This window comes from Mustela nivalis (assembly GCF_964662115.1).
Source record: "Mustela nivalis genome assembly, chromosome: 1".
In the NCBI taxonomy this organism is placed as follows: Eukaryota; Metazoa; Chordata; class Mammalia; order Carnivora; family Mustelidae; genus Mustela; species Mustela nivalis.
Window position 1 is genome coordinate 3,134,053 of NC_139020.1, and position 21,928 is coordinate 3,155,980.

General features: G+C 56.5%; 1 protein-coding gene across 16 annotated transcripts in view; it reads right to left on the reverse strand.

Moving 5' to 3' along the window:
* The window catches only part of SLC37A1 (solute carrier family 37 member 1), a 70,575-nt gene that overhangs the window by 13,852 nt on the left and 34,795 nt on the right, over positions 1-21,928 (reverse strand). For 10 of the 16 annotated variants that reach the window (XM_082720591.1, XM_082720597.1, XM_082720592.1 and 7 more), the window contains 8 exons: positions 19,056-19,191; positions 17,758-17,834; positions 16,737-16,903; positions 12,413-12,450; positions 10,407-10,517; positions 4,761-4,892; positions 2,332-2,422; positions 168-230 (listed from right to left, as the gene is read on the reverse strand). In XM_082720591.1, the coding sequence (XP_082576717.1) occupies positions 168-230; positions 2,332-2,422; positions 4,761-4,892; positions 10,407-10,517; positions 12,413-12,450; positions 16,737-16,903; positions 17,758-17,834; positions 19,056-19,191 (815 nt within the window). The remainder of the gene's footprint in view (positions 1-167; positions 231-2,331; positions 2,423-4,760; positions 4,893-10,406; positions 10,518-12,412; positions 12,451-16,736; positions 16,904-17,757; positions 17,835-19,055; positions 19,192-21,928) is intronic. The other 6 variants (XM_082720587.1, XM_082720585.1, XM_082720588.1 and 3 more) reach the window with 1 other exon arrangement.

Sequence of the window (21,928 nt, forward strand, 5' to 3'; positions counted from 1 at the left end):
GGACTGTCCCCCAGAGGGAAGGCCATACGTCCACTCGGGTGATGCGACGTTTTGGGGAACACACGTTCCTCCCGACAGTAAGTCAGCTCGGAGAGAACACGGGCCCAGACGTTCACTTACCGCCCCCCAAGTTTGCGGCCAAGGACAAGAGGGCAGGAGGGACTCACCAAAGATCCCGCCCACATCAAACAGGGTGGAGAGCTCCCCGGCTTGTCGGGCGTCCAGGTGATCTGAGAAAATGACACGTGTCCTTGTGAGCAAGTCACAGCCAAGGAAGACCCCACGTGACACCCTCTGGTGTCCCCAGGGTGACTCACACCGAGAGCAGCTGGGAGTTGACCCCACAGCCCGCCACGTCGGTAGACTCGCAGAAAAGATGAGCGCTGCTCTTTACCAAGAACTGAGGAGTCGCCCGGCTCAGCCCGACTACCATCCCCTCTGGTTTGGTGTCCCCCAGGGGCGGCCGTAGCGTGGGACGCAGCAGAGAAGGCGGTAAGAGCCATGCGACACGGACAGGAGGGCCGCGGGCACCGGCCGGCTGACCCGGAGGCTTCAGGTCTGGAGGGACTGGAGCTCCATGTACAGCAGCGGAGGAAGCCGCGCGGGGCTCCCCGGAGGGCTCGGGTTGGCCCGAGTAGCAGAAGGGGCGGGGAAAGCAGCTGGGATGGAGCCCAGCCTTTCCTGGTGTCCTCGGTGCCACGTGTAAGGGACTTGGCTTTTTTAATCACCGGGTCTGGAAAAGCCAGCAACGTCTGACTCGAGTCCTGAACGCGTCACCCCTTCCACAGTCACAGGGAACAAGGGAAGAAAGAAGGCAGGGCGCCTGTCTACACTGCACGGGCTTGCCTGCCCTCGTGGAGTCACCCGACCGGGAGCGGCTCCCTACCGCCCCCCTCACGTGGGCGGTCCCCTTACTGCCTCAACTGCCGTCCCTGGGAAACCCAGCCCTTCCGCCTCGGGCCCACGGCCACCCCTGCTGGTCCCCACAACCGTCGGGAACCGCGGTGCTGGGGCCCAGGGCAGGCTGCCCCCACACGGGCCACTTTGACATGATGATCATTTTGAGTTAAAGGGGCGCCTGGTGGCTCAGCTGGTTAAGCGTGCGACTCTTGATTTCGGCTCAGGTGGTGACTCAGGAGTTGTGAGACCGAGCCCCGTGCCAGGCTCTGAGCTCAGTGCGGGGGCTGCTGAGGTTCTCCCCTCCCTCCTCCAATCCTGCATTCTCTCTAAACCAATCAATCAATATCTAAAAAAATTTATTCTGAGTTAAAGTAATTAAAACGCAACAGATTCAGGAAAAGCTCTCTGCCTCCCCCACAGCCGCCGAGATTTATGGGGGGAAGGAGAGCCTGCCCCAGGACGGGAGCTATTACCAAAGACGCCCCTTTACTTCAGGAACTGATCTGCGTAAGGGGGTTTTCCACACCTCTCCTCTCACCTGCCTGCCAATGCGCGTTCGTCCCCCTGGGCCCCCAGACCCAACGCCGCTCCTGTGCCCACGTAAGCTTCGTGTGGCCTGTCTCAACGCCCCCGTCTGCGAGGATATCTGATACATACACGCGCTCTCAACTGTGACTTTCTCCGGGCACCTGTTGCGTGGCATTTGATTCCAAGTCTGGCCAGAAGGACCACAGGGCGGAGGAAGGGCTTCCTCCCCATCAGTCGTTTTGTGCTCTGCGAAGCCCCAGGCTCCAGAACTCCCCTCGCTGTCACCTTCCCAGAGCCCACACTTCCAGGGGGCCCTGCTTTCTTTCCTTTCTCCCTGCAACCCACAGCTCCTGGCCCGGAGGCTCCGGGGCCCTCCCTGCCGATGGCCCTCCTGACTTCCCTCTGTGGTCGCACACAGCACAGGGGCGCACGGAGCCCACAGGCTGGTGCCTCTGACCTATCTGCAGCTTCAGCTGCGGCCGGACTCAGGAAACGTGAGACAGGCTGCCAGCTGTCCCCAGAACTAGAGCTCCTCTCCAAGGAGCAATTTCCAGGTCAGGTGACTCAGCATTTATGATCTCCGCTCCCGGGGGCCTCCCCTGCACGTGGGAGGGTGTGACCTGACGTTGGGTGTAGCCTAGATTCAAATGCAGGCTGCCCCAGATAGAAGGGCCCCACGGCGCCAGCAGCCACAGCTGGGATGGAAGAGGGGGCCCCTTAAGCCCCATCAAGGTTATTATGGCTTCTGTATCCGAATTCTCTTCTGGCCTCTACTTTTCTACTAACCACACTATTTGATCAACAGTATGTCTCACGAGACTCTAGACACCAGAGCTAAAAGAGCGTCCGGATCACAGCCACGGCAGGAACGTAGCATCGGTGTTTCCAGCAATGGATACTCACCCACGTTCGTGATGTACAGAGGAAGCCAGAAGAGGAACGTATAGCTGACCAACTTCGCAAACAGCAAGCACAGAGAGAACTCGATCACACCCTGAAACAGAGAGAGCCGGTCTTCAACCCGAGCGTACACAGCAGGTTTGTGGAAACAAGCAACACAATTCTAGTTCCTTCATTCCTGTAAAAACAGCCGCCATCTCTGTCTGGTGGGGCACCTGCCGACGCTGCCGGGAGAGGGGAGCCGGCATCCTCGGGACTGGGTCCCGCCCGAGGACTGGGGTGGTGGCGGCCGGGGCTGTGGGGTGGAGGACCCACCCATGGCCACTCTGGCCACCCCTGTCTTTACAGATTGAGACCCAATTTCTTGACGTCAGATCAGAGTCCATGAAAGCACGTGTTGACCTGATTCCTACACCACATCGCTCTGGAAACTCAGCTGTTGAAGGAGTCCTCCAAGAGCGTGCCCGGAAGGGCCGCCTCGACACGGTGCACGCTCTCCCTCCTTTTGCTGGAAACCCCTGCAAACGACGCAGCGGCCGACACACACAGGACAGGGCTTCCCACCGGTCACAGCGCGCATGCCTGTCGGCACCTGCACCCGCACCCGGAGAAGTGGGGGCTCGGGGAAGACACTGGGAAGAGAAATGTGGGTCTGGACGAGGACCCCAGGGCCCACAGTCTGACGGCTGCTGTGAGAGTCCTGTCTGTGCTCTGCTTGAGCTCTACTCTTGGGAAGGCGTGGCATCGCGACACGAGTCCCAGATGTCTCCGGGAGGTCTGGGTGAGACACGGGGTGATGCTAAGGTGTCACGTGTGCGCACAGGGACCAAACCAGGCAGAGAACACGGATCTCAGTCTCTGTGATTGTGAAATTACGTGAGTTTGTGCTTTGCAGTGGCAAGCCCCGTCCGAGGATGCGTGCGGGGCTGATGGCGTGGACCACATGCCCTGTGTGGCCTCAGTACTGCCCTGAGTGACTTTGTTTAATCCTCAGAACATTAAGTATAACGCCAGGCCCTGAGCCCCATTGCAGACGAGGAGACGGAGGCTCAGCATGGGTGACACACTTGCCTGGGACACCCAGCACATCTGGCTGGAGCGGGCCACAGTGCCTCCTTCTGCCCTGACCCCAGCCGAGCAGCCGCACAGGAAGGCCCCGCCGGGCAAGTTACTAGTTGTTACTAACCATCATATGCGAAAGGCGACTTTCTATTTAGAAGCAGCCGACCCACATTCTCAGTGGCTGTGGGGGCCCCGGCCTGGTCTTCCACGCTGCCCGCTGGCCAGCCGCCCAGCGTCGTCTGGTGCCGCCAGGACTTTCTGTTCTCAAGCACACGTTCTCTGAACGCACCATTTATGCTTCCTGCCTCACCCGGTCGCTGAGGGGCCTCTGGGCTCGTGCTCCCTCAGCCCTTCCTCGCCGAGGGCCGCGCCAGCGAGGCTGTCTCGTCTGTGTGTGAATTCTGCAGGAACTCCTCTGCCTGTCACACCCTGGGGCGGGAGTCCAGATGTTTCTAGGCGCGGTCCACATGCCTGGCCACCCCACGGGTCTGGATATCCTCTCTGACCTGGGCAGTGTTCGCAATCTCCCCCTCTGCATGCTTCTGCCCTGGGCTCTGCCTTCATCGCCTGCCGTGGCTCACCATGTTAGAACACATTTTCCACGTGTCTTTTGTGGGTCCCCCACATGCTCTGCTGAAGGAGCCCATGGATTTCAGACAAGAAAAACCCAAAGCAACAAGAGATCTCACCACAGCTCCACGCCCTGGGCGGAAAAGCCTCTCCCTGGACCCCCTTCACGCCCTGACCACACACCAGCCTGGAGCCAGCCTCACCAGGACCAGCACCTGATCTTTAAACGACGGACCAGAGCAGAGTCCCAGCACCATCAGCGCCTGTGTCCGGGGGCTTCTGTCTCTTCCCTTGGCTCTGCACCCCCGTCCCTTATTTCTTCCCTTAGCACGTGTGGCTGCAACGCACCAGCTCTGGTCTCCTTTTTAAAAGCACTTTAAAGGGTAAAGAAAATCGAGTGGGCTCACCCACACCCCCACAGCAGGACTTGGGGACGTGTCCCCCCCCAAGGCTCGACACTCAGGCTCTTCATGGGCCAGGGAGGGGAGCACCAGTGAGGGGCTGGGCCACGGGACGAGGGGCTTGCTGGAGCCAGACCTACTGGTTTCCCAAGTGGAGAGGGGAAGCCCTGTTTGTGAAACAGGTGACTTCTACATGGAGGCAATGATTTTGAAAAACTGAAAGCTTAGTGTGAGGCAAATACTGCGGCCTCACTCAGCCCCATGACTGCCGGCTGGCAACCTCGGGTTGATGCCCGAGAGTTCACGGGTTATGTGACCACGGATTTCTGTTGCTAAGCTTGATCGTCAACCGCAGGCACAAATGCCCCTTCCTGAAACGCCTCCCGGGCATGTACTCACCGGGATCCTCAAGGCCCCGGTGAAGCTGATGGCAGCCATGCTGCCCCCGCCGTCGGCTGGGAGGACCACGACGTGGCTCTGCTGGACGGGGTGCTTCCCGTCGGACGGCAGCAAGCACTGCAGCTCGGGGTCCTGGAGGCGAATCCCATCGGGAAGGAGAGAGAGAAGAAAAGCTGTCAGCAGGGCACGCACCTGGCTGAGCGAGGCCAGTCCTGAGCAGGACGCTCTTCCGCTAGGTCGTGGGGCCTTGCGGGGCTGCGTCTTTGCCTTACGGCCCCGAGCGCCCATGTGTCTCCGGGGAACAACTAAAAGCACGCAAAGTCCTTGCACCCAGCAATGCAGGACTCTATTTGTGAAAGACCATTTGAAAGTTGGGAAAACACCATAAACTGAACGTTGCTCAAGGGCGTCCATGTAGAGGACACATCTCTTTGCGGTTGGGGGGACGGAAGGGAGGAAGGAAAAAGCTGGTGAGATTTTAACGTTTATGTCCCATTAAATAATAAAAGTCAAAACTTCATTTTTCATTATGATCTTAAGAAACATTCAGTATATGCCTATTACGTGTCTAGGTAACTAGAGGGAACTATCTAATTATAGGGGGAAAAAGCAGCTGGACTCCAAATTGACAACAGTTATCACGGAATGACAGAATTAGGGGAAAGGTCAGTAAACTCTTTACATGACCCTGTATTTACTAAGGAGTTCACAAAGGACACCTGTGACCAGAAATAACATTAGTTTACAATTCATAAAGCACGTCCAATATTCTGTGAGTTCCAATCCTGGACAGTCCTGGTGGGCAACGTTTGCCTTCGTTAAAGAACGGCGCTCCCCAGTTCGGGGCCGGGGGTCAAGTCAGAGCTGGGAGGATCTAAAGATGTTCTTCGTGAAGGTCCAAGACTTACAAAGAAATGTTTCTGTGCATCTCACGCTTTCCACAAAGTCAAACAGTTTTACTGTATGTATCTCACTACAACCTAGGTAAGTTTCAAGTCGTACTTAAATTAGGAAAGAAGAAAGAGATAAAGCGTTGTCATGGTCCTCTCGCAATATTTACACTCCCCTTCCACGGAAGAGCAGAAACTCGCATATTGGACAGAAGGCGACCCAAAGTCCCCAACACTGAGAAGCGGGCGTCCGACCACGACGCGGCCCGGTGATGGGGACACACATTTAAGCATATGAGCGGGTGTTTCTGGGTGAGGATGACAAGTTCCAGTGGGACAGCCCATCCTCCTAAGGACAACTCCGTACCAGCACACGGAAACAGAGAACTAGGATCGGAGTCTGCAATAAAGAAACTTCTCTCTCTAGAATGCCGCTGTTCAGCGGTTCCGCTCAGGAGACCAAACCGATGGTTGTGAATCACAGTGAAACACAGCCACCTCGGGGGCTGGGAGGGAGCCTGGCGCTCCGGCCACACCCCGGGCCGGTCACAGCCCTCTCGGGGGACAGGCTCCAGGTCAGTCTGATGTGCGGTCAAGGCTGAAATTGCAGGACAGGTTTCGTTTTGTTTCGAAGAATTTTAAGGTATGAATCATGATCCACAGAAACCAGTCAACGTGTGCTTTCATTGGTTTCATGAGTACTGTCCCCACACCCATGAGATTCTACAAATCTTACTAGATTGCGTCACTGAATAAAAGATGTTATTCTAGCAAACTTGCAAATGAATGAAGAGTCTAAATTAGGACATGTATGAACTATAGGAAAAAAACTTCCAGACCAATTACAGGAAGAACCTGTAATTGCTTCCAGTCCAGTTGGTACCAGGTGTAGCTATCAACAGTTACGATACTATTTCAATAAGGTACTTTTTAATGTTGATTCCCGTACAGTTGCCTACAGTTTCCGGTGTACAACACAGTGGCTTGCCACCGCCACTCGACCCCGGTGCTCCCCACCCCAGGGCGCTCCTTCATCCGTACCCTCTTCCCCCATCGCCCGGTCGACCTCCCCTCTGGGGCCCATCCGTGTGTTCTCCAGAGTTAAGAATCTGTTTCCTGGTTTGTCTTTTCTTCCCCTTTACTCTTCTAATTCCACAGGAGTGAGATCATACGGTATTTGTCTTTTTCTATTTTGCTCAGCATAATACTCTCTAGCTCCATCCATGTTGGGGTAAACAGGAAAATTTCATTCTTTTTATGGCTGAATAATATTCCTACACATGCGCGCAAGCACGCGCGCACACACACACACACACACACACACACACCCTACTTCTCCCTTCCCCATTCATCAGTCAGTGGACACTTGGCTGCTTCCGCATCTTGGCTACCGTAGATAAAGCTGCTGTAAACACGGGGGCCCTGTAACCTTTGAATTAGTGTTTTCGTATTTTTTGGGTAAATACTTGGGTCCCAGGGTCGTTCAATTTTTAACTCTCTGAGGACCCTCCACACTGTTTCCCAGAGCGGCTGCGCCAGCCCGCATTCCCGGCAGCAGCGCGAGGCTCCCCTTTCTCCGCGTCCTCGCCAGCACCTGTCGTTTCTCGTGTTGTCGATTTTCGTCATCCTGGCGGGTGTGAGGTGGGCTCTCAGGTGGTCTGGATTTGCATTTCCCTGATGACGAGAGTGTGTCTGTTGGCTGTCTGGGTGTCTTCTTTGGAGAAATGTCCGTTCATGTCTTCTGCCTGCTCTCGATAGGACTGTATGTTTTGTGGTGTTGAGCTAAGTTCTTCATGGGTTTTGCAGACTCACCCTTTATCAGATTTGTCATTTGCGAGTCTCTTCTCCTGTTTGGTTGTTTCCTTCACTGTGCAGAAGCTTATTTTGAGAGATCCCAACACTTGATTTCTGGTTTTATTTCCCTTGCCTCAGGAGACATATCTACAAAGATGCTGCCAGGCCCGAGGGCAGAGATGCTACTGCCGGCGCTCTCCTCTGGGGTTTCTGCGGTTTCAGGCTAGGACAGGTGCTTGTGAACACTAAGCAGGCTCTCCAGGGGACGGCTTGCAACCAGACACACAGAGGACAGACAGTGAAGAGCTCCTGCCCAGCTAACAGAAGAGAGCCTCTAGCCTGGAGCAGGCACTGCACGCTGAGACCCACCTGCCCCTTCCCGGTTCTGGAAAGCACTTCTGGGCCACTCGCCGGGCTGGCGGAAAGCCAGATCCAGATCCAGCACTTCTGGTCTCTATCTAAGCAAGCTCGGCCTTTGCTGGAAAGGCCCCCGCTACCAAATTCCGGTCCTCTGCGTGTCTGGAGGGCGCAGAGGGGAACTGGGAAGTCACGGTGGGTTTTCCAAACTAAACCAGGGGCGCAGAGTTGCCTCTTTACAGAGCCGGAGACCCCCTGGGCTGACCAGGACATGGGAAGCTGCATACCAAGGGCCCTGCAGGGTCTCACGGCACCTGTGGTGCCCTCGGCAGGGGGCGGGGCCTCTTCAGCCAGGGGGCCCCACTCCTAGGCTTCGGAATCAGAGAGCAACGGGGCTCCCTGAGATTAAAACAGACACACATGGAGACACAGCGGGGGGAGAAGCGTGTAATAACACGCTGATGTTCACGTGAGAAGCCCATGCCGTGCCGGGAGGGGCCCGCAGCCACACTGTGCCGGGAGGGCATCCCCCAGACTCGTGGCTCCCACTGGCGTGCCACGTGGAAGGCACCTTTAGCACTGAGACACCCACTCGACGCTCGTAAGTGTCCGCTGAGCCACAGCCCGTCAGAAGGCTCCTCAGAGAAGCCAAGGCTGGGCAATGACACGTGACTACAAGGTGATAAATCTCGACCACCACGAGGCCATCGTAAAGACCCGAAGGACAGAAGCGGGTCCTCCTGACTCCGTGACGCGGAGCCCCTTCCTCTTCGCTCGTCCTTGCTTCCGCACTGGCCCCTTTCCTCACACAAGCCGCCAGGAAGGCAGTCAGCGTCCCGCCGGGCACAGAGTGGCGGTGATGAGGGGGTGGGTGACGCGTAACTCCGAGCCCAGGGGATCTGAGCCGGGGCATTCTGGGAAAGGGGACACCAGGGTGTCCAGTCGAGCTTGGGGGGCATCCTGGCTGGTGACCCTCATGGGGTCCAGCCCCCTCCAGCACCTTAGCCCTTCCTGCCATGTAAGAGACAAGGGACCAAAATCTGTGTGGTCGTGGGCACGACAGGGTCGGCCCATGGTATAGCCAGACCCGGAGAAACAAGGCCTGCCCGGGCCCCTCGGTGACACGTTAGTCAACAGGCTTTGGCAGCAGGAGCAGGAAAGGGCAGAGGGAAGTGACACCGGAAGTATGCGTCCGGCTTTACTGGTCATTACAGCGCCCCAACACGGGGCCCGGGGGCTCGCCTCACGGAGAAGTCAGTCTTCAGTAACGAGCAGGACTTACAGCCGTCAGACATCGATTAACACCTGACGCCGTGGACCCGGTACTTGTGTCCCTCCGAAGCTCCTGAGTGGAACCCCGAGCCCCACTGCGGTGGGCGGAGCCCTCAGGACAGGGTCCGTGCCTCGTAAGAAGAGGCCCCCAGAGTTTGTGTCCCCCCCGGGCTCTCTCGAGCATCCCGGAGAAGGCGGCCGGCCGGGAAGTGGGCCTTGCCAGACCCCAGACCCCCCGCGCCTCGATCTGGGACTTCCCGCCTCCAGGAGGACATGTGTGTTGTTCACGTCGCACAGTCTAGGGTATTCTTGTTACAACAGCCCAAACTAAGACACCCAACTTTTTAAAATGCACACTGAGCATTGGGTAGAGAGATCAGAGCACTCCAGTTGAATTTCCCTAAATTCCAAGAACTAAGAGGTACAAGACATCATTTTTCTCTTTCCTGTTATTTCAACCACCACAAATAAGTTTCTGTAGGCAGTAAAGAAAAAAAAAATTAAGAAGCCCATTTGGTACATTTATCCTTTAAGATGTTTGATTTAAAAAGAAAAGAGCTTGTAATTTCAGTGCGTAAAGCCGAGTCTGAGTGTCCCCGTGGCTCAGGGCTGTGCGGCAGAGCCCCAGGAAGGACTGGTCGGAAGGACCCGGAAAGCCAAGGGGCCTGCCGTGCTGCCTCCAGGCCTCCTTTCCGAGCAGGACCGGGCAGGACCCTGAGCACTCTGCCTCAGTTTCCCCTTCTGGAACACGGGAGTGTCAGGGCGGAGGCCTGGGAGACGACTCTCTTCATGACCTCTTGGGCCCACGTCCCATTCCCAGGCCTCCCTGTCCAGCTCCTGAACCCCTGGCCCAGGTCGGTGCAGACCAACCCCTCCTCCTTCAAAGCGCTGTCCATGCCCCCTGCTATCCACGCCCCCTGCTGTCCAGGCCCCCTGCTGTCCATGCCCGTGCTATCCATGCCCCCTGCTTAGGGACGGCTCCCAAGACTGGGCCGGAACCAGGGCCTGCTCGCGCCCCGCCCCCTGGGGCTCCCTGCCTGGCATTTAGCTGCTGCGGGAACCTGCTGGCTTCCCGTCTGTACCCCACACCGGCCCCCCAGAATGGGAGTCCACAGGACAGGGGGGACCCTGTGGCCGACACTCCAGGCGTGGCCTGACCTAGGGCGTGCCTGGGACGCTGAATGCTGCCCACGGTCGTGGACCAAGTGTGCTGCTTTCAGGCTGATGACAGACTTCAAGTCCGGCCAGCTACCCAAAGAAACTGCACAAGGCAAACGCGGGTCTTACAGGAGAAATACGAGACCTAAGTTTGTCACCGCGGCTGGGCTCTGACCTCTGCGAAGCAGCGGAGGCTGGTCCGACTCACCAGGGGCTTGTTCTTGTCGTCCGTGAAGATCTGCTTCTGCAGTCGGAACCTGTGTGTGCCGTTCTCACAGCCCTTCGGCTGCGGGGACAGAAAAGCACACTCAGCAATTACGGACGCAACAGCCAGACGCCTCACCTGACCGCAGGGTAGGAAGGGCGCTCCGCACGAGCCTCTCAGAACAGCTGCCAAGGGCCAGTAAGACGCAGGATTAAAATAAAACACAGGGCTGAGGGGCCTGAGGGGCTCAGTCGGTCGAGGGACCAACTCTCAGGTCACGAGCTGGGGGCATGGGATCCAGTCCTGCGTTGGGCGCCGTGCTGGGCATCTGGGGGACTCTCTCGCGCCCTCTCCCTCTAGCCTCGTGCTCCTGTTCTCAATCTCCCTCAAATAAACAAATAAAACAAAACAAAGGCCTAACTGGAGGCTCTAGACCCTCAGATAAAAGAAAGCGAGAAGAGGGTCCTCTCGGGAACAATGACCGAGGACCGGCTATGAGGTCTCGGGGCCGACTGTGTCAACTTCACTTTCCCTCACGGTTTTGATGTTTTTAAACGACCTTGAAAGGAAAAGCCTGTAGAAACAATACTGGGAGACATTCTCCTCTGGTGAGAGAGGAACCAAGGTTCCCCTGGGTCAGTAGACGGTTCAGAAGGCAGGGTCAGTGCGCGCAGGAGACATGTGTGGCCCCTCCCTCGGCTGGGCACCTCGGACGGCGCTGCCGGGCCAGCTGTAAGGGTTAACTCTCAGCACAACAAAACCCGGATCCCTATAAACTCTGAAATCCATGCTCGTGGAAGGAAAATGGGCTTTAAAATGTTGTAAAATTTCGCCTGTTGTTCGAAGGCAGTGACTTTCAAAATTGAGTTTTTATATCTGCTTAGAAAGGTACCGGCTTCCACCAGGAGGCACTGGTGGTGAGCAAACAGGGAGCCACAGGAGGCGGTCAATCAAGTCAGTCAAGTCAGCGACCCGCTCTGACTCCTGCTGCAAAGAAATCTTCCCAGGTTGGGGCGCCTGGGTGGCTCAGTGGGTTAAAGCCTCTGCCTTCGGCTCAGGTCACTGTCTCATGGTCTCATGGTCTCATGGTCTCATGGTCTCATGGCCTCAGGGTCCTGGGATCAAGCCCCACATCGGGCTCTCTGCTCAGCGGGGAGCCTGCTTCCCTCTCTCTCTCTCTGCCTGCCTCTCTGCCTACCTGTGATTTCTGTCAAGTAAATAAAATTTAAAAAATAAATAAATAAATAAAATCTTAAAAAAAAAAAATTCCCAGGTGACGTGTGAAGCACGGCTTTTGCAGGAGCAAAGGGGAATTACTTTCAGAGCCTGAGGAGAGATGCCAGTGCCACGGGCCAGAGCGGTGGAACATGTGTTTAGGAATCCCAAGGATCCAGCCTGCCCACAGTGAGGACAGCGCTTCCCTGACCGAGACAGGGAATGTGGAGCCCAGTAAGCTCATGGGGTGAAGTGGGGAAGTGGGGAGATGACCCTAGCTGTGGCCCATCTGAGCCCCCCAGAGGCCCCTGCAGGGATGGCAGGGGGCAGGGGCCTGTGTGACTGTGGAGCTCAGGGGATGGCCCTGCTGGGGGGAGGCGCTGACCACCAGGGCCTGTGCAGATCCCTGGCGGGGAGGGCACAGATGGGGGCTTGTGCCTCTTGTGCCAGGGTCTGGCTGAGGCGAGAGGCCAGCAAAGCCCTCTGTGCGGGGCCAGCTAGGGTGGTGGGGCATGGGGTCTGGAAGCCCAAGAAAGAGCGCTGTATGAGGGAGGGGAAAAGTGTATCTCCTGGGGGGCTCAGCCATAAGATTCGGCCTTCGGCTCAGGTCATGATCCCAGGGTCCTGGGATGGAGCCCTGCACTGGTCTCCCTGCTCAGCGGGGAGTCTGCTTCTCCCCCTGCTGTGCTCTCTTTCTCGGTCTCTAATAAAGAAAATCCTAAAAAAAAAAAAAAAAAAAAAGTAGTGAAGCGGGTCCTTACCACCGCCAGGGACGAGAAGCAGGCGATGTCCTTCGGATCTGCAAGACCAAACGCGAACAGCGGTGAACCCAGGGCTGGGCCTTCCCACTACCCAAGAAGTCACACCAGAGCAAGACCCCACCTGCGACTTGACCAAATGAGGAGCAGCTGAAGAAAAGGACAAGCAAGGCCCGCGCCAGCAGCCCGCCTGTGTCCCGCCCGCACCCCTGTCCTTCCGTCCCCGTGACACACGCAGGGTGGGGTGGGGGAGCTTTGGCAAAGGCAAACCGTCGCGCGTGTGAAAACGGCTTTGCACGATGGGAAAGATTTCACACGGGACAAGTGAAAACAAGCATAGCGTGTGTGTAGCACAGTGACAAGCCGCAGATAGCCCGAAGGACAAGGATCGGGAGGAACCGTGAGGACGTGCGCAGTGGGGGACCTGTACCATGCGTGATGGGCTGTTCCACGTTACGGGATTAATTACAAATACAAATTAGTGGGAACAAAACAAAACAGCTATCTTGATAAGAACGGAACGCTTTTTACCTAAATGCAAAGAAGGAAGGACACATGTGAAGTCACAGAACCGACAGCCAGACCTACGGCCACGAGGAGCCGGGGAAGCAGACGCCCTTCTTCAGAAACCAGGCGGCGGCCTCCAACAGCCCTGCCCCTCCCCCAGCCCTGAATCCGGGTCTTTTTGTAACTTTTGGTAAAACCACTTTTCTGGAACTCCACCAGCCTGGCTGGGGCCTGGCTGGGGCCCGAGCGGGGAGGAGGAGCTGGGCGTGCTGACGCTACACACCGGGGTCTCTGTGCTCAGACACTCGTGCATGGGTGCCCGGGGTCCCAGCACGAGGTGACGTCAGAAGCCTACAGAGATGCCTCCTATGGAGAGGCCGGCGGCCTCCAGAGGGAAGTTCCTGTGCAGAGAAGCCCCTCCAGACCCGGCTGCAGGGAGCCGGCGGGTGTGTGGCGGGGGAAGGGCACTTCCCCAGACGGTGTGATGTCCGAGCGGAGGGTCCTACTTGGGGGTCAGGGGCCGTACTGCGGTGATGAGGTCCCCGGCCGAGAGGTGCGGTCTGGTGCACACGCCACAGTGATGGGGGCACGAGCGCTGGGCACCTCCTCGTGGCTCCCGTCGGGGGGCCTCATCAGGGGCAGGAAAGAGAAGGGCCTGGAACACCCGGGGTGCGTCCACCTCTTCTCCCATGGACGCTCGGGCCTGCAGAGAAAGGAGGGCAGGAGGAGGGGGGCTGTGGCATACGCACGGCGAGGGAGGGAAGAGGGACCACGGGTGGGCCAGCGCGTGTCTTATGAGAAATGGCCAGTCGCCCACTTAATCAGCAGGGGAGGCCCACGCAGTAGAACGACGGTGGCCGAGGAGACCCGGATGTGTGCTACTTCCTTTGAAGGAAAGAGTTCCCGTGGTTCCGGGGAACAATGTTCAACTCCCGGGGTTCTACGGAACCCAGGTTTGAGAAACAGACTTCAGAAGCACCTACATAGCTCATTGCAGGAAAATGTCTTTCAAACACGTATTGTCTCTACAAGAAAAAGCAGTGTTTATAAGACACAAAGTTTTTTTTTAATTATCATCTAAATGAAAAAATATTTTTTTTTAAATTGAGTCTGTAAGAAGACACCCCAGGGACCGAGGGAGAAAGTCTGAATGGGCGAGCAGGTACCCCCTAACCCCAACTTCACCGCTTAGTGTGTGACCTTGGACAGGTCACCTACAGCCCCTGAGCCTCAAGACTTTTCCCTGGAAATCTGCCAAATAATAGCCGCCCTAAGCCTGGCCCTGCGCCTGGGACACAGCAAAACTCCTGTTACATGGTGGCCGCCTCTCCCCCGAGAATGTCCTCCTGATGATGAGGAAGGCCACAGGGCACGTGCCCACTAGTTACTTGGGGAGTCTGAAAGGTGTCTCATCTCCAGTACAACTACCAAAGTAAACCTCGGATTTTAATACAAGAGGGTAGGTAGATGCCAACACCCAGAGGGAGCACGCACGAAGACAGCAAGGGGACATCTGGTGGGAGGGCGGAGAAGTGCCGGGGTCAGGTGTCCGTGAGCCACGTGAGCCGGGCGCTGGGGAGCAGCCCCAGCAGAAGCCAGGGGAGGAGAGCAGGTAGCCAAGGGCGGTGGGACGGGGAGGACCAATCCTGGGGAGACCAGCCGGGTGATGTCGGGGGAGAGCAGGCACCAGGGGACAGAGATACGTCGGGTGACCCCGGGCTCTGGGGGGACCCAGTGCAATGAGAAACGTGCTCCAGACCATGGAACGTTGGGGAGGAGGAGATCACATGTGGGGAGTCCGGGAAGGAGGGAGGAACAGGGGCTCACCTGACATCTCGTGTCACCTGCAGTGAACGTACTACTAAGGGCTGAAGGTAGACACTCTTGGCACGAATCCATCCCCAACCATGAGAATGTGTTGAGGGGACAGGAGGGCGGTGGGGGGAGGTTCTGGGTCCAGACCTCAGTCCCACCGCACTCACCCTGCCTGTGGAGCCCCGAGTCTCCCACCAGGGTCAGCACCCCGCCTACCCTGCAGGTCACAGAGGACCCGAGGAGCAGGAGACGCAAGCCCAGGTCTGTGCGCCCGTCCCCCTGCAAGTAACAGCAGGGTGTGTGCCTGTCCCCCACCCCCAGTAACAGCGAGGTGTGTGCCTGTCCCCCACCCCGGCCAAGTAACAGCAGGGTGTGTGCCTATTACCCCAGTAACAGCAAGCCTCCCGGGACAGTCTGGCAGGCACGGTCCCCTGGCCTCAAGGCTTGGTGGGCCTGGGGAAGGTGAAGGATTGCACTTCTGTCCCCCAGCGGGCCAGGGTGGAGAAGCAGCGATCCACGGTCACCACAGGAATAGGACAGGGGCCGCAGGTCAATCCCTGGAGGGAATGGGAGGCCCCAGCAAGAAGTGGGGGGAAGGCGGCGCCAGGAGAGCCCCGTGTGGACCCTCTCCGCCCTGTCCCCCCCCCATGGAAGCCACAGGAGGGGTGGCCCGGTGGGAAGAAGGCTCTCGTTTTAGAACAAAAGACAAAGCACAGCTTCCTTGTCTTGGGATCCCTGCCCAGAGCAGGGAGGGGATGAGGCCCCGCCCGGGAGAACTGGGCTGACCAGGTTCAGGCACTAAGATCCGGGTGGCCAGAGACAGAAACACCCGCTGGCCAGCGGCTGTTTCTGTCTCTGGCCACACACCCCATTCCTCAGTGCACTTCCTCTTGCCCCCGGAACCAACCCTTCATTGGCTGAGGAAGAGAAGAAAAAGGACCGTGGACTCTTGACCTTGGGCAGGACACACCCGGGGGCCCCTGTGCATGAGCCGAGAGGACTCGCGTTGTTCTCCGGGTGACTATTGCCTAAGGAACAGGCTGAAACGCCCCGTGACAGAGCTCCGCGTGCTAGTGGGCCAGCCTGGAGGACAGGTGACACAGGGGACCTTTCCCGGAACTCCATGACACTCACTCCAGTTAAATGCCACAGGTTGGTGACGCTGGCAAGCAATGAGAAAAGAGAAGCGAGAAGCTGAGTAAAACACGCCTTAATGTCCTGGATGAATTGGGCAGCTCCGAACGCAGAGCCGAAGCTGACGCCCGCATGGGTGGCAGCACCAAGCCCCTGAGCACCCCTACCTGGGATTAACCGCCATCTAGTGCCTATGATTTTATTTTGCTTTAAGGCAAATCGAAGCAGCAAATGCCCAATCCAGCTCCAAGAAGAGCCTGGGGGACCAGACGCCCTGCCCTGGAACGGCTGAAGCAGCTTTCCTATCACTGGACTAATGGCCAGGAGTCCTTGTCCTGCCAGATTCCCATTTTGAAAATTAATTTCAAACCCAATTCAATCAGAAGTCTGGCACTGAGCCTAGAAGGGAACAAAGAATTTGATTTTCTGGCAGAACACTCTTCACCTGATTAGGATACAGGGTCTGCAGTCACGCAGTGATTTCATGAAATTACCCTATCAGAAGGCAGGCGAGCTGGGGAGATGCCCGTTTGTGGCAACAAGACGGCTGAGCAGGTGCTGGGCGCTGTGGCCCTGGGGGTGAGCGACGTGGCAGATATCATGTACAGGACTCCCGGCACCAGGCGAACCACGCGTGCCCGATGCTGGGGGCGGGCAGGAGAGGAACTGCCACATCGCTTGCTCCAGAAACCAGGAGACAACAGAAATGCAGCAAGAGCCAGAGAGAAAGCGCTCACGGGAGAAATCTATACCTGAAGAGGGAAGTCCACCCGGCCGGGGGAGAGCCAGGGCCACCGCGGGCCTTTCCCTTAACACCTGGCCCCCCAAAGCCCCCCGCCGGGACGTCACCGCCAAGGCCGCGTGTACTTACGCTCGATGAGAAAGAGAAAGCACACGATGCCCATGGCTGCCACGATGGCCCCGGGGACGATGAAGGACAGGCCCCAGCACGTGGACACCCAGTAGCCGGCGATCAAGGATCCCAAGATGTTGCCCACGGAGGTGTGCGAATTCCAGACCCCCATAATCAAACCCCGCCTGCAACACAACAGAACACAAATGACCCTGAGAAGTCGTTATACGCCAGCAGGTGCAGGACAGACGGTGCCCAGGACGTGTCAGGGGCCCCACGGAAATGAGCAGGACGACAGACGCCACTGCCCGAGGCAGACGAACGGACACAGGAGACGCGCACAGAGCAGTGTTCTTGCTGGACCTCCGGAGGAATCCTCGCACGCCTCTCTCAGGGCTTAGTGAGTCTACGCTTAGAGAGAGCGAAAGAAGCCTCTGCCTGAGTTCTTGGAACGGCCCAGAATGAAATCTGTGCCTTCGTAATCTATATACAGTTGTTTGAGAAATCCGCCATTCACAGAGCCCACCGGAGAAGCCAAGCGGGGAATCCTAACAAAGCTTGCGGGCTCTCGTTCTGCTTTCCCTGCCGTGTGTAGTGGCTTCAGGCACTTCTAACCTTGGGCCCCGCCACGCTGTGCGTCACACGGATATCACCGTGTCATCCGGACTGCGGTCCGTCACCAAGGCTCAGTGCGGTTCTGCCGCTGGGCGCTGGGTGACCCGCTCAGGACCCTGCCACGCTGCCATGTGCCTCTGAGTCTTGGGAAGATGGAGCGCAGGGGACCAGCTGCGCAGAACAGACCGCCCCAGCCATGACACGGAATGGGGGAGGGGTGGAAGGTGGGCGTGTCTCCTGGGAGAAAGGCCCTCCTGAATCCAGCACCCCAAGTCCCAGCGGAGTGCACTTCCTTCACGGAGTGCACTAGTAAAAGTGGCTTTTTCTGCAGTAAATGTCAAGAACACCTAGAAAGGAGGTGGTCTGGTTTTCATCAGAATCTCAGAGAATAAATGCCGCTGGAAGCGGGGCCGCCTTTGCTCACCTTCCCTTCCCAAACCAGTTGCTGAGGCAGGTGACGACGCTGGGCCAGCCGGTGGTCTGCACCAGTCCGTTGACGATCTGCGGCAGAGGGAAAGGGGGCTCACCGCCAGCCGAAGAGGGGGCGCCCCGTCTTCAGGCCCGGCTCACGAAAGCTCACTCCGCCCTGTTCCTGGCACGTCTGGGAGCGCAGCGGAGACTCCCACAAGAAGGCAGCAAAACACTCTCTGATGGGAGCTTCGGGAGCCAAAGATGGGTTGTAAACTGCGTACGCGGCACGTGTGTGTAATCGTGAGCCTAAGCGCGTATAGGGAAGCTCACCGACCACACGTTTCACTTCTTGTACCCCGACCCTCTGGAAGGAGCACAGGCGGGACCCTGAGCTTGCGAAAAGCATTTCTCCACTTCTCAAGAGTGCTCCAAGCTCAGGCTCCAAGGGGCTCAGGAGGGGCGGCAGGTTTGCTTTAGTCTCAGGAGCTTCGAGCAGAAGTTCACAACGGGAGGCAGGTCCAGCCAACTGCCCTCCCCGCCACTGCCGCTGGGCTCCGGGAGGGAGTCGGAGTGACTGTGGGTCTGGCCCCCGGGCCAGCCAGGCTTGCCTTCCCTCTAGGAACACGCTGGGACTCTGGGGAACTGTTCACTCCCGCCCTCCAACTCTCCATTTTACTATAAAGTGTGAATCACTGTTGTAATTAAAACAACCAAACTTTTCAAGTCCTGAGGCAACACTTGAAAAAGCAAATTACATACAATCTGCTTTGATGACAGGACGCACCCCCAGGCTGTGTGGAGAGCCTCAGAGGCTGAGCCGCAGTCTCACAAGCCATTTTCCATTGTGGTCGGGACTCACCCATGGGACTCACCCATGGGGCCGTGGGGACCACCGGACGGGCCCCGCGGGATGGGCAGAGCCTGCCCTGGCCTCTCCCCCACTTGGAGCACCATGGGGTTCTCTCCTTGCCTCCCCGCTGATGGCCTGTAACCCCGGAGCCCTCCCTTCCTCCTCCGCCAGCCACACCCCCCGTCCCTCCCACACGAGAGGTCAAACGCACCGCAGGACACATCTCAAAGCCTTCCACGTGAGGGAGGAAGAGCTCACAGGCTTCCTGCGTCCCCCATGCCGGGTACCGATGCGGGTGGGGTCCTTCCGACACCAGCGCCGACCCCGCCGGCAGACAGGACACGGAGCTGGCCCGGCCCGCAGCTTTCTCCCGTGGCAGGGATGGGGACCAGAGGCCCAAACACCCAGTCTGATTCATCACAGACACCCGGCCCCTGGGAAGCCACGGACCCAGCCCTTACCTGAGTTACCACGTAGAATCCCAAACTGTGGATGTTGTAGAAATAGCCTAACCCGAAGAGGGCGGTGAAAGCGCCACTAGCCAGCATCCCAAACGTGAGGTAGTGCCGAATGGGCAGGCGCTCCCCTATGATGCCGCTGAGGACGGAGAACAAAGCAGCGAACGTGAGAATGAGCAGACGGACACACCCATGATGTGGAGGAGCCGTGACCTTTCTGGATGTTCCCATGCTGTTCCCGGAGCTTTCAGAACTCGAATGCACTACAGTTTCTAGAAAGATTTCATCACAACTGTGTCCAGCAGACTGCTCATGAACCAGAGGCTGGCCACCGGCAACATCTTTTAGGACTTTATTTCTGGAAGGGCCATGGACTGTCAAGTCGTAAACCTCAAACACTGTGACTTGTGCATGATGGCTGCCAGTTAAGACCCCCGGAACCCCTGGGGGGCTCCGTCGGGTAAATGACTCTTAGTTTTGGCTCAGGTCATGATCTTGGGGTCCTGAGATCAGCTCCGTGCTTAGCAGGGAGTCTGCTTGCCCCTCCCCCGCCCCCCACCCAGAACGGGTAAATAAGATCCTCAAAAAACAAAACAGTAAAAACCTGTCCCACTAGTTAGTCCTGCTTTTATATAAACAACGTCCAGTGTGTGTGCACAGTATTTAAAATGGTGATGTTCTGACTGTAGACGTGTGTCATGAAAACATCGCCTGTCGCCTCCGGACGTCCCTCGGCCCTGAAACTGTCGCTAAGTCACCTGCCGTCCACACACGGGGCTGGATGGGCTCTGCCATTAGCTGCCCTCCAGCCGCCACCACTGTGACCAGGCCTGAAGACAGATTATCTTTAACGCGAGTGCTGACACAGGAGGCTAGGGCTGCTATGCTCCTGTCCCAGCAACGTGACCCGGTAACGAGCTGGCCTTGCAAGGACAATTCCGTTCCAGAGCTGTCTGGGATGGCTCCCATGAGATCAAAGTGGGCCAAGGGCCTGGTCCATGGTGGCTGCTCTCCACAGAGCAGCTCATGCCTCGGGAAGTAGGCGGCCTGGGAAGAACTGCCACTGTAGAGCGGTGTGTCACTGTCACTTATGAAGGGGACAAACACCAGAATAATCAAATGACTGTGAGCCTCCTGCAGTCACTGAAAAGCACGGATCTCCCTTCCTTCCACGTAGCCATCCCGGAGTCACATAAACAAGAAATATAATGATACCTGCCGGCTGGGGAACACTGCTCAGGGAATGATCTCCAAAATTCTGTCCTTCATCTCAAGAACCAAGACAGCAGGACACTTCTCCTTCTGAAGTCCCCAGAGAGGACCATCTACCTAGCACCAACCAAGTGACTACAGAAAGTAATTTAAAATTAGGTCTAATTTATAATTATAAATATATATCATAAATATTGATTTATTATATATATAATATATATTATATAATAAATTTATTATAAATATATATCATAAATATTGATTTATTATAAATATATATCATAAATATGGTATATATTTATAATTATTTAAATTAGGAATTACATCCAGGTCAAATTCAAAGTTGCATAGAAACATCATAAGCTCAAGAGCATTCTAGAGTTAAGCAAGTGATGTTTTTCAACTTGCTGGCTTCAGAGCAGAGAAAACGTGTCCCAGAGGGTCTGGCTGTCCTGTCTGACGTCACAGGATAGAGCTAATGCCATCGGCCAGGGCTGAAAAATGTTCTCAGTCTTGCTATACAATAATGAGCCCAAATTTAGTCTCTATTCCAAAGTTTTTAAAGAAAAGGCCTAAGGGAACGGACACCATTCTGTCTCCCATCCGATTCGTACGGGGACTAAAGTCCTCGCTGCACCCGCTAGGAAAGGCTTGCGCTGACACAGGCGCCCCTGCAGATGATTCACCTGACCAGCCACGTGCCCTGATGTCACTAAAAGGCCACGGAAAGCAGTGGCTGCCCTTGCTACAGTCGCGAGTCTACTCCAGATTCTACGCTAGATGGAGTTCTGTAATAACCCTCTTTAGCGACTTGCATGACACATTACCTTTGCCAGTGAAGAAGCAACAATAAAACTACCTATTTAAAGGCTTCACCTCAACACTCTCGATGTGCTGCGGGGTCATTCTTTGTGGCGAGGGGCTGTCCTGTGCTTTAGCACACTTAGCTGCCCAGCTCTCTGCCTGCTAGATGCTGCCAGGAAGCCCCTTTCTCCTGCTGAGACAACCAACCATGCTTCCAGATCCTGCTAAATGTTGCCTAGGGGACAAAATCACTCCTAGCTGAGAAGCACACGTAAATACTATCTTCTAGTAACCAAGAAAAACACATTCAAACTTTTAGGTCTTTTTATACTATAGATTATCGGTGTCCGGTAAGACTGCAATCTTCGGGTATCAGTATTTGATCTCAAGATGGAACATGGCCAGCCGCCCGGCTGCAACTTAGCCCCACGAAGCCGAATGCTTCCCCCGCCTTCTCTCAGCGGGGCTGTGTTCCGCTGTGGGTCACACACAGAGGGTTTTCGCATCCATCCTTATTCATTCGTTCGTTCAGACAAGTTCTGCAGCGCTAGGTAAATACAATAAAATGGGGGTGCAGCCACTCCACCAACAGGAACTGCCTGCCTGGGTACCGGCCACCCACCAACTGCCCTGAGCTGGGACGGGGGCAGGTCTGGAGGATGCCAGGCTCCAGGGGACTGGTCAGGAAAGAAGCTAACCATTTACAGGATCCCCAAGATTCTTAAACCTCTGAAGATCTCTGAACAACAACAACAACAATCTCTTGAGCCAAGGGCCTTAGTCCCTACAATTTTTTTCTTTTAAGATTTTATTTATTTATTTGACAGACAGAGAGAGAGCACAAGCAGGGGGAGCAGCAG